This window comes from Trachemys scripta, chromosome 20 (genome assembly GCF_013100865.1).
Source record: "Trachemys scripta elegans isolate TJP31775 chromosome 20, CAS_Tse_1.0, whole genome shotgun sequence".
Taxonomy (NCBI): Eukaryota; Metazoa; Chordata; order Testudines; family Emydidae; genus Trachemys; species Trachemys scripta.
The window spans coordinates 3706014-3721102 of record NC_048317.1 but is presented as its reverse complement, the minus strand read 5'-3'; the positions used below and the strand labels follow the sequence as shown (position 1 = coordinate 3721102).

General features: G+C 43.9%; 1 protein-coding gene across 1 annotated transcript in view; it reads left to right on the top strand.

The window, feature by feature from the left end:
• The window catches only part of TFAP2E (transcription factor AP-2 epsilon), a 45684-nt gene extending 38135 nt beyond the window's left edge, over positions 1 to 7549 (top strand). Inside the window, exons 5-7 of the mRNA XM_034754051.1 lie at positions 636 to 754; positions 5212 to 5353; positions 6288 to 7549. Coding sequence (XP_034609942.1) covers positions 636 to 754; positions 5212 to 5353; positions 6288 to 6576 — 550 coding nt within the window. The 3' untranslated portion in view covers positions 6577 to 7549. The remainder of the gene's footprint in view (positions 1 to 635; positions 755 to 5211; positions 5354 to 6287) is intronic.
• Positions 7550 to 15089: the final 7540 nt, after the last annotated feature.

Below are 15089 nucleotides of genomic sequence, written 5' to 3'. Positions count from 1 at the left end.
ATTCTTCCGCTCTACTCTGCTCTGGTTAGGCCTCAGCTGGAGTATTGTTTCCAGTTCTGGGCACCGCATTTTAAAAAAGATGTGGAGAAATTGGAAAGGGTCCAGAGAAGAGCAACAAGAATGATTAAAGGTCTTGAGAACATGACCTATGAAGGAAGGTTGAAAGAATTGGGTTTGTTTAGTTTGGAAAAGAGAAGACTGAGAGGGGACATGATAGCAGTTTTCAAGTATTTAAAAGGGTGTCATAAGGAGGAGGGAGAAAACTTGTTCACCTTAGCCTCTAAGGATAGAACAAAAAGCAATGGGTTTAAACTGCAGCAAGGGAGGTCTAGGTTGGACATCAGGAAAAAGTTCCTGTCAGGGTGGTTAAACACTGGAATAAATTGCCTAGGGAGGTTGTGGAATCTCCATCTCTGGAGATATTTAAGAGTAGGTTAGATAAATGTCTATCAGGGATGGTCTAGACAGTATTTGGTCCTGCCATGCGGGCAGGGGACTGGACTCGATGACCTCTCAAGGTCCCTTCCAGTCCTAAAATCTATGAATCTATGAACAGGCTGGGAAACAGCAGTTTGTGTATTTCTTTTTCTTTCCTTTCAACTAAAATTTTTTCCCTCCTTGTTTCCCTCTTGCAGGGCAAAATCAAAAAATGGTGGAAGGTGTTTAAGGGAAAGATTAGAGAAAATAGGCTTAAATCTACCTGCAGGAAGGCGTAAAGCTGCCAATGTCACTTTGCTGACGTCGTTGGTGGAAGGTAAGAGTCGTTCTGTGATTTAACATCACACTGGGGTGCCCAATCTTTGCCCAGTCAAAGTCCTCCATTTGCAAGTTGTCAGAGGGCCTAAAACAGAACAGATTAAGCAGCAGCCATCATTAATCCAGAGTGGGGTCTGCATGTAATTCTCCATCTTCACCCAAGCACGTCTTCTGAACTAACAGATTTCTGCTGGGCTAACAAGAGCACAGTTTGGAGAAAGTCCTCACAATTGGAACGAGGTAGCTGCAGACCTGTCAGGCCAAATGTTCCAGTGTTTGCACATGGCTACCAATGCTTTTGGGGTCCTTTAGAACATCATGGGATCTAGAATTTAGAACCACTGAAAATTGAAACCCAACCTGTGTTGCTTAGCTACGTCTGGTTCACATAAGTCACATTTTATTCTTTCTGCTCCCTCATTGCATGAGCTTAAGTCTCCTGATCAAATTTGCGGCACAAGTTTGAAATGTGCTATCAACGACTATTCAAGCTTAAAATTCACTTTTGTGAATGACTACAAGTAAAACTCAGTCACATGAAGATTCACAGAAAGCAAACACAAAAGGAGCAGGACCACGGCCAAAGCAAACTCATTAAGAAATTATCACAAATATTCACCAACTTATTCACAAATATGCACTCACTTCTATTGCAAACTTACTGGATTACTGAAAATGTTGTGTCCTTGGCCCAAACAGACCTGTTTTATTGGGACTCAGACTTGTGTAGATCTCCACACGTTCCCTTGTCTTGCCTTTGAAATAGGTCAAATGCACTTCCAATCCTAGCTGCCCCCATGTCTGGATCCCGTGATACACTAGTGCTCTGCATACTCCGTAAAAATATGCTTGAGGTTGGCTCAGTGGCACTGCCACGTGGGACAGAAAGGTTCAATTCCCAAAAGAGAAATTGGGGGAAACACAGCCTTCAAGGGAGTGTAGAGGGAGATAGTCTGTAGTGGCTGATCTGTGAGCGTGGTGGTGGGTGCTGAGTGAGGCTATGGGAAACATGCTATGTAGGGCCTCCATAGTCAACATATAACTTGCCCTTTAAGCATGAAGTCCCCTTGCTTGAGGTGCATGTTTAGTAGTTCTCCTCCCAGCCTTCACACTGTGGAAATGATGATGTCGCTACCGCATCTATGGACCAAAGGACACAGGAAGGAGACAAATGAAATGGTGGCTTCAACTCCCTTCCAGCTTCGGAATCCATTGTATTTGCGCCCAGCGTGTTGGAGGCAGCTGCCTGCAGTTTTTGAATAGAAAATCGTCTCCATTGTTGCCAGCAAATTAAATGACCCGCTTCATTAGGCGGAGGTTGTTACCAAGGGCCGTCGGTGCGTGCTGAATGACAGGCTGATTTCCATTAAAAGAAAAGAAAGAAAAGAATGAAAGAAAGGAAGAAATATACATTTTGATTTCATGAGGCTGCTGACTTTTTGGTTACTGCTTAGCGGCTCATAGTAAATAAAAGAGTGGCCCCATGTGTGCTTGATGGATATGATTTCCTCTTGCAACGCAGTGTTATGGTATTGGAAGATGGTTCACCCAGGGGAAGGTGCTATTGCTTTGCCATTTTTCAGCAGACAGAAACTAGGTTGCCCTGCTATGCCTCAGGCCCTTTTTTCTTGGACATTTGCTGTCTTATTTTAATCTGTTTGCTCCCCTCTGCCTCTTCAACCTCTGTACTTCTTAGTTATTCATTTTTTTTATTTATTACTGGGTGTTTTTTAGCATTACTTATATTTTTATATTGATGCACAGCTGTTCATAAATATAGATGGAGGGAGAACCAGTGTCTGTGGGTAAATGAGACGGGGAATAAAAAGCATCACCTGAAATAGCAAAAGAAGAACATTAGACACATAAGGCTGTACTAGAGGGATGTCTCCTGTGCTTAGTGGACAGTTTGCTTGCTTCCAGAAGAACTCACCCACTGCTTCTCCTGTGCTAAGGTTCAGCCAGTTTTGAGTCTAAGATTTGTCTCTGATTCTCATGTGCCAGTCTCATTATCTTCTTATAAAAAGGAAGCAAGGCATGCTAGAACCAGGGGAAGGGAAGAGCAGAAGTTACCATCATGTCCTCCCTGAATATACTATGCAAATCCCAATGACAGTATTTAGTACTTAGATACTGCAATGATAGACACGTTGGAAATATCTAAGAGAGTCACAGGGGCAAATCGGCAGAAATAGAAATTTGTGTTTGGAATTTTTCATGGGACTTTTGGCGGTCTGCTCCCTGGCATGTTAGGTGCAGGCTTCACTGGGGTTACACCAGGGGTGAATTTGGCCTTAATTCTGCACAAGATACCAGGTTACGTTCCAACTTTCAAAACACTCTCCAACCCTCCAGAAAAGAGATGTGTGAAAAGAATGTGGCTAATCGTAGGCTTGTGGCCCAAAGACTTTCCTGGGATTGCTCAGAAGCTTAAAGAAAAAAGGTGGGGTGAAGTGTCAGCTGAATTAGGGCATTACCTGTATAAAGTCACTTGACAGCTCTCCTTCACGGCCATCTCTGCCATGTGCCCTCCTGTGCCACACTGGCTTGCTGGTGCCCCCATCTACTTCATTACAGCAAGTAAGGAAGCCCCTGCTCCACTAGGCCCTGATTCAGCAAAGCACTTTAAAAACATGTTAAGAATGTTATGAGGACTGACCCTCGAGTCAAGCCCCTTTACAATATCTCAAGTTGGGCACCCAAATCACTAGTCACCTTAGTTTTAGCCACTAGCACATGCTTCCACAAGGACAGAGCCAAGAAGTCCCAACTTCCAGTCCTTTGCCGTACCCCCACTTTTATAGCCACCGTCTCCCTGTTCCACAGACGTGAATAGATTTTCATTCATATTGCGCACATGCGCCCACACACACAAAATTGCCCCAACTCTAATTTTCTAGTATTTCATTATATAGTTATGGCGGAGGGAGTGAGGAGGGAAAGGGAATTGAGACGCTTCATACGGGAAGCCAAACACTCTGCCCAAAATAGGCTTCACACGCACGATTCTCGGAGCTGGGGGGGCAGCGATGGGAACTAGGCTAATGCTATTGGGATGGATGGCCTAATACGTATGAACAGCGGGGGGCAAGTCAAATTAGCTCTGTCTGCCTAACCCGGGGTTTGGCCATGATCAATTGCCATCAGCTCGGATTATTTCCATGGGGATGCCTGAAGATGGATCAATTTCATCAATGAGAGGGCAGTTCCCTGGAATGATGGATACCCGGGCTGAGCACTCTCCCCTTAGGCCTTTCTGTTCAGCGAGGAAGGATACAAACAAGACCCTATCTTCCTTCTATTCCTCCTGTGCTTCCCCCCTTCCCCTGTTCTGGAGTAATCACCATCGTAGGGGGTCCCCCCGCGAAAAAAGAAGTCAGTCCCCTTTGATAGTCTGGGTTTGGGGTAAGGCAGCATGGTTGCCTAACGCAATGGGATCATACTCTGATTCTGAAATAGGAGGGCTAGTAGGGAAAGATAGGAGGAGAAAACAGGTGAGAGAAAGAGAGAGATGAGGGGGGAGGGGGGAGGGACAGAGATGTCTCTGTTACTCTTCCTCCTGCAAGAACACAGCACAATGGGCCAAATTCCACCCAGATGTAACTTCAGCCACATTGACTTTGGTGTGTTATTTTATGAGCCAGCAAAGGAGGGAGGGAGGGAGGGATTTTGTTCTTAGAGCCAGGGACTGTCAATCAGGACCCCTGGGGCATGATTCTCCCACAGCAAGGTACGAGAAACTCCCATTGCTTTCAGTGGGAGCTTGACCTAGCACAGTACCTCCAGAAGGGCCCCCCTGTGGCAGGTGCAACATGACAGGCCTGTTTGCCTCAGTTTCCCTCCTGGAGCATTTCCAGAAAGAGTCCAAAGCATCTTTTCAAGTATAAACATAGCCCTTGTGGGTTCCATTTATTACAGAAGTCCCATGCATGTAAACCTTGACCAAGTGCCACCACCTTAGTCTAGAACTTCCCCAGCATAATCCAAAACAGTACCCACAGCGTACTGTCCTAGCCAGCCCAGCCCTTCCACATTCAGAGAACAGCTCCACTCTTCCCAGCAGGGACCCCACAGCCTCTCTGCTGGGAGATCACCTTTACCAGGGGAGCATCCCTCACTCTCCTCCTGGCTCTGATCCTCCTGGTCCTTTATAGCCCCCAGTGGTACCCTGTCCTCTTAACTGGCAAAATGGGAGCACTTGTCCTGGCACAGGAGAGCTGGACCTACTTCACAGGAGTTAGCCACCCTGTGACACAGCTACTCCCGGAATGCTAGAGCCAACCAGGGAGAGTCCAGAGTTTTCCTCCCCTTGCCTAGAGATCTGAGGAAAAGGGCATCCAGCCCCAACAGAAGTCAGCAAGGCTTCCCAATAAGATATGTGGAGATTTCTGCAGAAAATGCTCCCTTGTTGTTACACAAGTACAGACCCCGCTCATTCATTTGTCCTTCGTCTAGGCGAAGCCGTTCACCTCGCCCGGGATTTTGGTTATGTGTGTGAAACGGAGTTCCCAGCGAAGGCAGCAGCGGAATACCTGTGCCGTCAGCACTCCGATCCCAGCGAACTCCACACCCGGAAAAACATGCTTCTGGCTACCAAGTGAGTATGCACCCCCAGCAGCATCGAGGCCCCCTCGTGCTAGGCACTGCATATACGTATCACGGAGAGAGAGTCCCTGCCCCAAAGAGCTCTCAGTCCCGCACGGAGGACACACTCACGGGACTGTGCTGCACACACTCATATTCAACGGACACACAACACAGTGAAAAGCCTCAGGCACTCACATTGGAAGGACGAACATGAACATTCAAAGGACATGCTCATTGACACTGCACGCTTTTGGCTTATGTTTGCCTTTCATGACATCTCCCATGGGGATAATGCATCACTTCACCGAACACTTTCCTCTGATTGTTTGTTGTTGGATTGTTTTAAGCTAACTGTTTTCAAGTGGTGTTCTGCTCTGAACAGTGATTCCTTAAAAATAGCTGCATGGGGTTCCTTGCTTCCTGGGCCTCAGAGACTTTCAGATCATTTCACTTAGTTTACAAGTAAAAGAGGGTTTTATTTAATTGCCAGTCCTGCAAACTCATCCTGGGATCTGAGCTTCGAGCCAGGTTCTTTCCTTCTCGGACATCATCACCAATCATAAAGATTCTGTAGGCTAAATTATGCCGTAAGTAATACCTGCGCAACCCCACTGCCTTCAAATCATACCCTCAGTGACACCTGTGCAAACATGATTCTTACTGGGGCTTCATAATGATGCACAGGGAATCGAATCAGAGACCCATCAAACTCATCTCATCCAGGCTAGCAAACAGCTGTCCAATGGAAATGACTGTCAATCCCCACCAGCTCAGGGCTGAATTCAGATCAGGGTCCTGGAAGGGAAACACTTTGAGTCTCTTGGCTCAGCCAGTCCCCCCAGTGATAACAGATTAAATGAATTACAGAAACAGAGCACAAACAGAAATGTAGGACCATAGATTTCCAGCTCTTTAAAAACATAATGGCTTCCTTTCTCTTGTAGGCAAATTTGTAAAGAGTTTGCAGACTTGATGGCCCAGGATCGTTCTCCGCTTGGGAACAGCCGCCCGTCTCTCATCTTAGAGCCAGGTGTCCAAAGCTGCTTGACTCACTTCAGCCTGATAACCCACGGCTTCGGGGGCCCAGCCATCTGCGCAGCACTCACAGCCTTCCAGAACTACCTGGTGGAGTCCCTCAAGGGGTTGGATAAAATGTTCATGAACAGCACAGGGAATGGGCATGCAGCCGGAGACTCTAAAGCGTCAGAGAAAGAAGCGAAGCATCGGAAATAACATGCTGTCTCCCTACCCCTCCCCTGGGGGGAGCTCTTCCCAGCTCATGATAGGAGGTCTGATCTTATTGGTGTTGGAAAAAAAATATTAAGACCCAGTGCAACATGTTTTCCGATGTTTGAACTTGGGACGCAACTCTTAAAACAAACAAATAAACAAGAAGATTTAAAGAATTTAAGAAGAAGAAGAAAAGAACCTTAATGGACATCACTGAGATCGAGAGAATAAGACAGGTTGATGGCTTTTGTTTATTTTAATTGTGGATGCAGGAAGCCAAGTCATGTGCAATTTTATTTTGTTTTTTTAACCCACAACGAAATACTGAAGTGCTCCAGGAGTCTGTTCAAACTGAAACACCGAAAAATCAATAGAGAGGAAAGGCCTCAGCCATTCAAGATGTTTTTGAAACTGAGGCAGAAGTAAGTCAGGTGGGATTTTTTGTATTGCGGGCAGATCTGGATGTATAACCTGCCTTCAACAGGCAGCCAGGGAATCTTCCAATGATGCCACCTACACAATAGTCCTATGCCCAAGACAAGAGGAAAATCACCAGCGTTCCTGCCTTGATTTTCAAGAGGTTTCAAGACTTTGTTTACAGTTTGCAACAAACTGACACTCACTACAGATTTTCTCCAGGGCCTATGGAACCCTGAGCCATGTCAGGAGAACAATCTTACACTCAGACTTCTTTCCAAGATGGGAATTGATCAACGAGAACCTTCTGGAATGTTACATGCAAGCCAATGGGGTCAAGCAGGTTAAGTTATACCTGGGACTAAATAAAACGCCACGATCTACAAAAAACAGCACACAGGTTTCTAAAATTAATAATAATAATAATAAAGCACAAGGAGCAGAACTTGAACCAGGCCAAATTGAACTGAACTGTTCTAAATCTGTACATATTTATTTATGTGTAATTAAATCTGAAAGTTTTAAAATGTCCAGTGCAAGTTATTTATATCTAATTGAATTGGGATTTTTTTTTTTTTTTTTTTTTTTTGGAAAGAGGAAAGTCTTTGGATTTTCTGCCATTAGAAATGGGAATGAAGTTTTGGAGTCACAAAACTGTAGCATGGGCAGCAGGCTGTGATGATAATGACCATAGAAGTTCTGCAGGGTTTTGTACTTGCTGTTGTTTCTCTGAAAGCTGCAATCGATGTACAACACACCACAGTGTCATTCTCATTATCTTAATAAACCTCTTTTTATTTGAAGAAAACACCTTCATGTTCTCTGTGACACTCGGATTCCTCTGCTTCTGTGGCTGCCAGAAGGAAAAGTTCTACAAATCGGGGGGGAGGGGGGGAAGTCCCCCACCCCCTTTTGTTTTGTTTGTGTAGCTGACATTTGACTGAAATAAGCTATGGATTAATAGAAATGAGCTGAGTTACTGGAGTTAGGATTTATGCCGTGATCCTGCAAATAGGAAAGAACACAGAGCCAGTTGCAGGACTGAAGTCTCTGATTTTACGGAAGACAATAGAGCAGAGATGGGTTCACAAAATGAGGATCTGGATCCAGAACCCCTCAAAGTTCTGGAGTGTTTGGAGCTAGGTTTTAGATTCAGGAGACAAAGACCATTGTGAAATTCAGACTGGAATTGGGGTTCAGAGTTTACGCACACACTTGCAAAATTCTAGGGTGTTCAGATCTGGAGTTTTGGCTCAGGTGTCTTGGTTCAGGCCAAAGTCTGCTTTGTAGATATAGTTTTCCCTTAGGAGTAGAGCAGAGGCTGATGGAAAGCGTAGGGAAACCCTCAAATGATCCCAACATAAACGCCCTTGAAAGGGAGATGTTTGGCAATTTAAAAGGAAACGTGAATTTTTTTATCTTGAAATTCTCTAGAGATGGGCCCAAACTGGAACCATTTATCCAAATCCTCATCCCTCCAAAACGTTCAGCATTTATATCAAATGGAAACTGGAGCAGAAACAGCACCGAGTTTGTAGTTTGCAAAACTAATACCTAAACGACAATGCTTTGCAAAACCAGAAGAGTCCTGACTTTGCCGCATTCTTAGCATCATCTTGCCCATGTTAAGAGAGAGACTTATATACAAGACCTGGTTGGGGGTACTGGAGGCACATCTGCTGCATGGTATCAGAACAATATAATATGGATGCTGATATATAATTATAATCTATAAACATGCAAAGGTGAGTATAGGGGGAGTGAGAAGTCATTTCATAGTCATAAGTTATACAGGGGTTGCTTGCGTGAATAGGCCACTCTTTGCATAGACCAACTAATTCTGGTGTGTTCTTGAAATGCAACCGAGAGATACATTAGACAGCATGAACCTCAGGGTATAATGTACAGTAATTATTCAATTGGTCAGGGAGAAAAACTACCTCCCCCACTGTTTTCCCCTTTGGGCTGCTGGTAAGTCCCCTGAAAGTTTCATGAGACAAAGCCTGGCTCCCTAATGTCTCAGGTGGGAACTGCTTCTTTGTGAAGTGGGTGGGAGGTTGTGGGCCCTGCCCCAGACTTCCTGGCTGCCTTTGGGTAAAGGTCTGGTTTTCAGAAGCACCCAGAGCTACATTTTTAAAAGGGACTAGTGATTTTGGGTGCCCAGCTTGACACCTAAAAAGAGCCAGGTTTATAAAAGGCAGGTGTCCAGCACAGTCTTCAAATAGGGCCCCTAAGATGGCCTCAAGTTGGGTACCCAGAAATGGAGGCACCTAAAATCAGTAACCACTTGTGAAAAGTCAGGCCTGAGTCCCACAACTGCAGCAGAAATCAATGGGACAGGCGGGCGCTCAATGCCTCTGAAAAATCTGGCTTGTAATATTTCTGTGCTTCAGTGGCACATCAGGAAACTGGGTATAATAATACCTCTCAGCCTCTTTGGGGGTGAAGTGGGGGGTGAGGATAAACCCATAAATACTTGGTGATGGGGCCATATAAATATCTAGATATACAGAAAATACTGTTTTAACTCATCGATCTCCACAGAATCTCCCTTATGCTACTAAACCTTGCTAATAAAATCAAGGTGTTCACCCCAAAACATGTGACAGTTGGGTGCTTATTGTTGGCTTCTCTCTTTTTGCTTCACTCCAGCTGCAGGTCTTTCCCAGGCAAGTGCAGCAAATCAGAGCAATCCAAAAGATAAGTGACAGGAGGATGCTATTTATTCAGTATCCCATTAGTGCTAGAATTCACCTGCCAGGACTCCTGTCTTGTAGGGCTCCCAGTTATTTTCTCCACCTTCCCATCATGAGAAGCCATGAGGGTCCTTTCCACAATCCAGGACCTCCCCTTGTATAAGTTCCCACGCTGACTACATATATCATCGTGGGAAAATATGTGACAGTACTGTTGGCAAAGCATATTTCAAAACAGATTCCAGCTCATGATTTCTACCCGTTATGGGACACTTTGGAATTTCAATCTAAAATCTTGTTTGAATTAATTTTGTACAAACAACAAATCTAGGGAAACCACAAGACAGTCCCTGACATGAAAAGCGAAAGTGACATGTAGACTAAGACTCCAAGTTCCCTAATACTGAGATATCTCACGGGCTAACTATGGTTAACATTGAACTGCGACTCTGTATTTTATCATTAACATAAAGAAGAGGCGGTAGTTATGAGTTGCTATTCTGCATGGCTTTGAACAGAATGAATAATTCACCTTCATAGGATACCTCAAACATGACAGGATGGTAATCTCATTCTGTAGTACAACAACACAATAAATGACTTGTGTTCTTTCATTTACAAGAGAGAATCTTTAAAGTTCTAATTTAACAGATAGAGCACAAAGGAGTCTGACAGTCAGTAATCAGGGAGGAGTCTTTCTGTTGACTTTAATGGGATTTGAATCAGACATGGGGGGATAGGAGGAGTGAATCACCTTCAAATCCATGTGGTGAAATTGCAGGATCAAAATCTCCTTCCAGTGGTAACAAAATAATCAAATATAACCAATAAGCTCAGGGGGAAAGTAACTGGAGGAAGTGGCCTAGACAGCACAATGTCCTAGACACAGTCCCACCCCAATTGTATTTGTTCCTGACTCAGATTTTTGGAGAACCAAACCTGAAGAATTCATCCTTTACTACACAGGATCAGGACTCTTGGGGGAAGTTTAGTTCGATTTAATAGATTTTAAAGCCAGGACGCACCGTTATGATCATCTAGTTTGACTTCCTACATACCACAAACCTTATCACTTGGGCCACCAGGGACTCTTGGTGCCGTAAGTGAGAATAATATCTTTAAACCAACCCCTAGACTTTATCCCCCACTACTAGGGCATCCCCCACATTTGAACCGACAACCTCTGGCACTGAAAGAGCCAGTGAGCCACTTAGTGGTACACAGACATCCAACCAGAGTGGAGGTATTCAATGAAGCTGATAGCTCCTTGCTGTAAACTGGGTCTTAGCATATTTATTCTAATGCCTCCAGGCTATTTCTGCTCGATCTTTCCTAGCAAGCAGGAGTCTGAAGACATATCCTGGAATATAGAAGTGTGCCCTTAAAAATGACGTTCAGTTTAGCAGCATAGGGCATAGCAGACATCATCATACTAAAAGGCCTGTTTGAATGCAGATAACTATCCACTCCCTTTTGATGGTAGGGCGGAGGGCAAATGAGATCAAAGTATTGCTCCAAATCAGACAGGTAACAACTGGAGTGTGCCCAGCGTACCATCTCCTGCACAGTCTGAAACTGACTTGGAAATCTTCAAGAGGCAAAGTTTTCTTGCCATGATTCAGTTGTCTAGGGACCCATATTCTGCAAACGGATAGAATGGCTTCTCTGCCAATTTTTTTCCATGTCCAAAATTTCAGCTGATGTGTGTGCTCCTGCTCATTATTCCATGCGTATTAGATAGACTTCAGCCAATTCTGTTGCAGCATCTCAAGTTCATTTACACTTCCTCTTCTCAAATTTATGCTCTAAAGGGTGAATCACCCGCACTACTAATGGCCTGTCAATGGCCAAATTCCTCACCTAAGTCCCATGTTATGGACATAATTAAGGTTCAGTAATTCGTTGAGCCTTTTGCTGGTTCTCTGCATAGGGGTGAATTTCAGCCTAATTTAGGGAGAAGCATTTTGAAAAAGTTGCAGTGGACTTTCCTCGTACTGAGAAGTCGTCCGCTTTAGTTTCTTTAGGAGTTGCTTTGTGCCAACCTCAGAGGTAAGTGTCTCAAGAAACATTGATAGATGTCAAGACAGCTATGCTGATTTACATCCTGTGAGAAAATGGCCCACCGAACTCTTCATGTTTTCTTGACCAAAATGCAAAAATCATGCCTGGATCGCCATAGGGTCAGGAAGCAAAAGTTTCCACAAGATTCATTAATATTTTTAAATGGCTTTTATGGGGGATTACATCAGAGAAGACTGTCAGGTGAAAACTGGTGGCTTCCAGTACTTAACTCTCTCTTGGGGCTGTCCAGATAAAATAGTCTTGGTTTGTATGAGGTGCTCTCTCTATTAGCTGGTGCTGGAAACTGAAGCTGGGCTCTGAAAAATCCTGTTCTTCCGTCTATCTCCATCCTCCAAGGCAAAGAAAAGTCTGCAGCCAGAACTCAGCTCGCAACTTGATGATGGACAAGAAGGACCAGGATCCAGCTCACTCTCAAGTAGTGACGTGAATGTTTTCCGGGCTAGCAGGAGTACTGCCAGGCCAGTCTGAGCTAGAGGCACAGGGAGCAGATTCTGTATGTTGAATAAGAACATGTCTATTATGGCCATATCAGCCCTTCGAAACGCTTAGTCGTGGTGGTGCAGGAGCAGACTAGCCGTGGCATAAGCCACACCCTGCTGCCCCCTTTAAATAGAAGTTTGATGTGAAGTATTTCACAAACACTTTTTTGAGATGCCTAGGACATTTTTGGCTGTACTTTCTTGTTTTCGCATGGTGGAATGTGCCAGGCTGCTTAACAGAAAGAGCTGCTACTAGAAATTTTGGAGGCCTTATTAATTCTGAAAGCTAAGTGGAACTGTAAACAGAAGTCGTTGCTGTATTTCCTGGGCAGATTATATCATCCTCAGCTGACATCTCTCTTTTTATTTATTTAGATAGGTTTACATCTGCGCATGCAGAAAATAGCTAATGTAGATACGTTAAAACACACATTTCCTCTTTGTATGTGAAATATTTTCAGCTAAGCTATCACTATTGTCAATTTCTCTGCACAGCAACTTATTTTTCAGTGATTATTTATTCATATTCCCGTAGTACCTAGCGGTCCCAGCAGAGATTGGGGCCCCATTGTGTTAGGTGCTGTACAAACACACAATAAGAGAGAGTCCTTCCCTGAAAACTTGTAGTCTAAATAGACAACACAAAGGAAGGATTATTATCCACATTTTACAGCTGGAAGCTCTATTTCCTGTTAAAATAGAATGTTTCAATTCGTTGCTGATCCCTAATCAAAGAAATATTTATGTTTTTAAAGTCTCATTCTGATAGTCTGTACATGGACAAATGACGCGTCTGATGAGTTGGCTGACAGCAGAGGCTGTTTCAGGAGAATGAGTAATACCCATGTGTAACTGAACTTGGCACCTTTGTGTGCCAATAAAACACTTGCTAACAGATATTATTTATCCACAGGAAATATTTTAATTTCGGCTGATTTTCACCTTCACTGTCAGTATAAAACTCAAAAACCTGCTGTTGTGACAAATAACCCTGTAAATCAGAGATTCTCAGACGGTGCTGCATTGATCACTAGTGAAACAGGCTTCAAGCAGGTGATAAATGGGTTGGTTTAATAATAGGATCAAAATAAGAATCTATTGTAACTACACTGACTCAAACTATGAAGATGATACACTCAGTCCTGAGCTGCAGGTATAAGGCTGCTAGGCTTTTAGAATGAGAAACATGGCTATAGATGATTCAAGTGGAAGGGATAATTACACATCTCATTTATTTTTCTTGGCTTTTTTTTGCATTTTGGACAATGAACACAGACTGGGCACTTTTCTTTCCCATTTCTGGTCAGTATCATTGTTTTGGTTCTCCCAGGACTGCTGCTGTGTTGGAGTTTCCAGCAGCACAAGCAAATGTTTTAATTCAAGCCTACCCCTCCAGCCAGCTTTCCATTTCATTCCCCCCCCCCGCCCACTCCCCCCACCCCCAAAAAACCCACCCCCATAATGAACACATACCTCACTGCTTCCTGCTAACTCTTCCATCATAGGTTGCCTTTAGCAGGACATAGGAATTGTCAGACTGGATCAGACCAGCAGTCCATCTAGCTTAGTATCCTCTCTCTGGGACCAGTGCTAGCAGAGTTTCTTAAGCCAGACGCCCATCTGAGATTTACAGTAACCTCACTGCCTCCAGTGCAGCCTCTGGACAGCGTGGCTAGGTCCATTATGGTGGTAGCTCTTGTGAGAGTAGGGTGGGTATTTTCCAAATCACAGAATGAGCAGCCAGCTTCCCCTGCAGGGCACATGCGCTTGGGGGGGAAAGAGGAAAATGCCACAAAAATTGCAATCCATCTGCTAGCCCCACAGCAGGAAGCCTGTGTATATTACTCCTGGTAGATCTTCTAGAACGCATTGGGGATGAAGAAAAAAAACAAACATTTTCCTGTGTGGGTATGGAGAGGTCCATTCTGATTTAGGAGAAGTCACCCATCACAGCCTCTTTGAATCTGCTGAGCGACAGGAGCATTTGGGCTTAGGACCAGCACGGAAAATAGTGCAGTTCAGTTTTGTCCAATTTTTTCCGTTAACACTATGCACCTTGTTTAATAAGCGAGTACTGCTCTGGGATAGAAGAAAGCCATCTTTTTCACAGCTTTTGAACATAAAGGGCCTTTTGGTTTAGCTCTCTGAAGTTTTTAGAACCAGCCTAGAAACCAAAAAAGAAAACCATACGGCTTTCTAGTTCCTAAACACATGAGCAGAGGTTCACCTCAAGTCTTTAGCCAGCTTATGTAAACATTTCAGAGCTGAAGCCAAGCTGACCCTTGGCAGCAGTCTCACAGCCAGCTTTCTTGATGTTCCATTGAAGTGTGGGCAACAAATACAAAGGTAAATACTAACACAAAAACGTAAGTATCAGATGCACTCAGACCAAAATTCTAAGTGAGATGGTTTGGATAAGCTTCTTTACGTTTTTCTGCCATGGATAGTGTAAAACACATGTGATTTACAAAGAAAACAATTGTAACTGGATTTTAAAGGGGCAAAATCAGATTTTTTTAAAAAAAGGATGAATTGTAAAGCAAAATTTAAGAAAATAGATTTTGAACTTTATTGATTCTTTACGAGGAACAAAGAAATGGATCAGACTCTTGGTCCAACTCGTCCTATATCCTAACTTTGACTGTGCTCACTACCAGAAGCTTCAGAAAATGGTGCAAGAAACCCTACCGTTGACACATGTGGAATAATTTACCATATGGGAAGTTTCTTCCTAACATCCATGAGTTAGACATTCATTTATGCCCCAAAGCAGGAGAGTTTATTGCCCTTCCAAATTTTGGTTTCTTAAAAACGCTATGTAAGCTAACTGCGGATAGTCTCA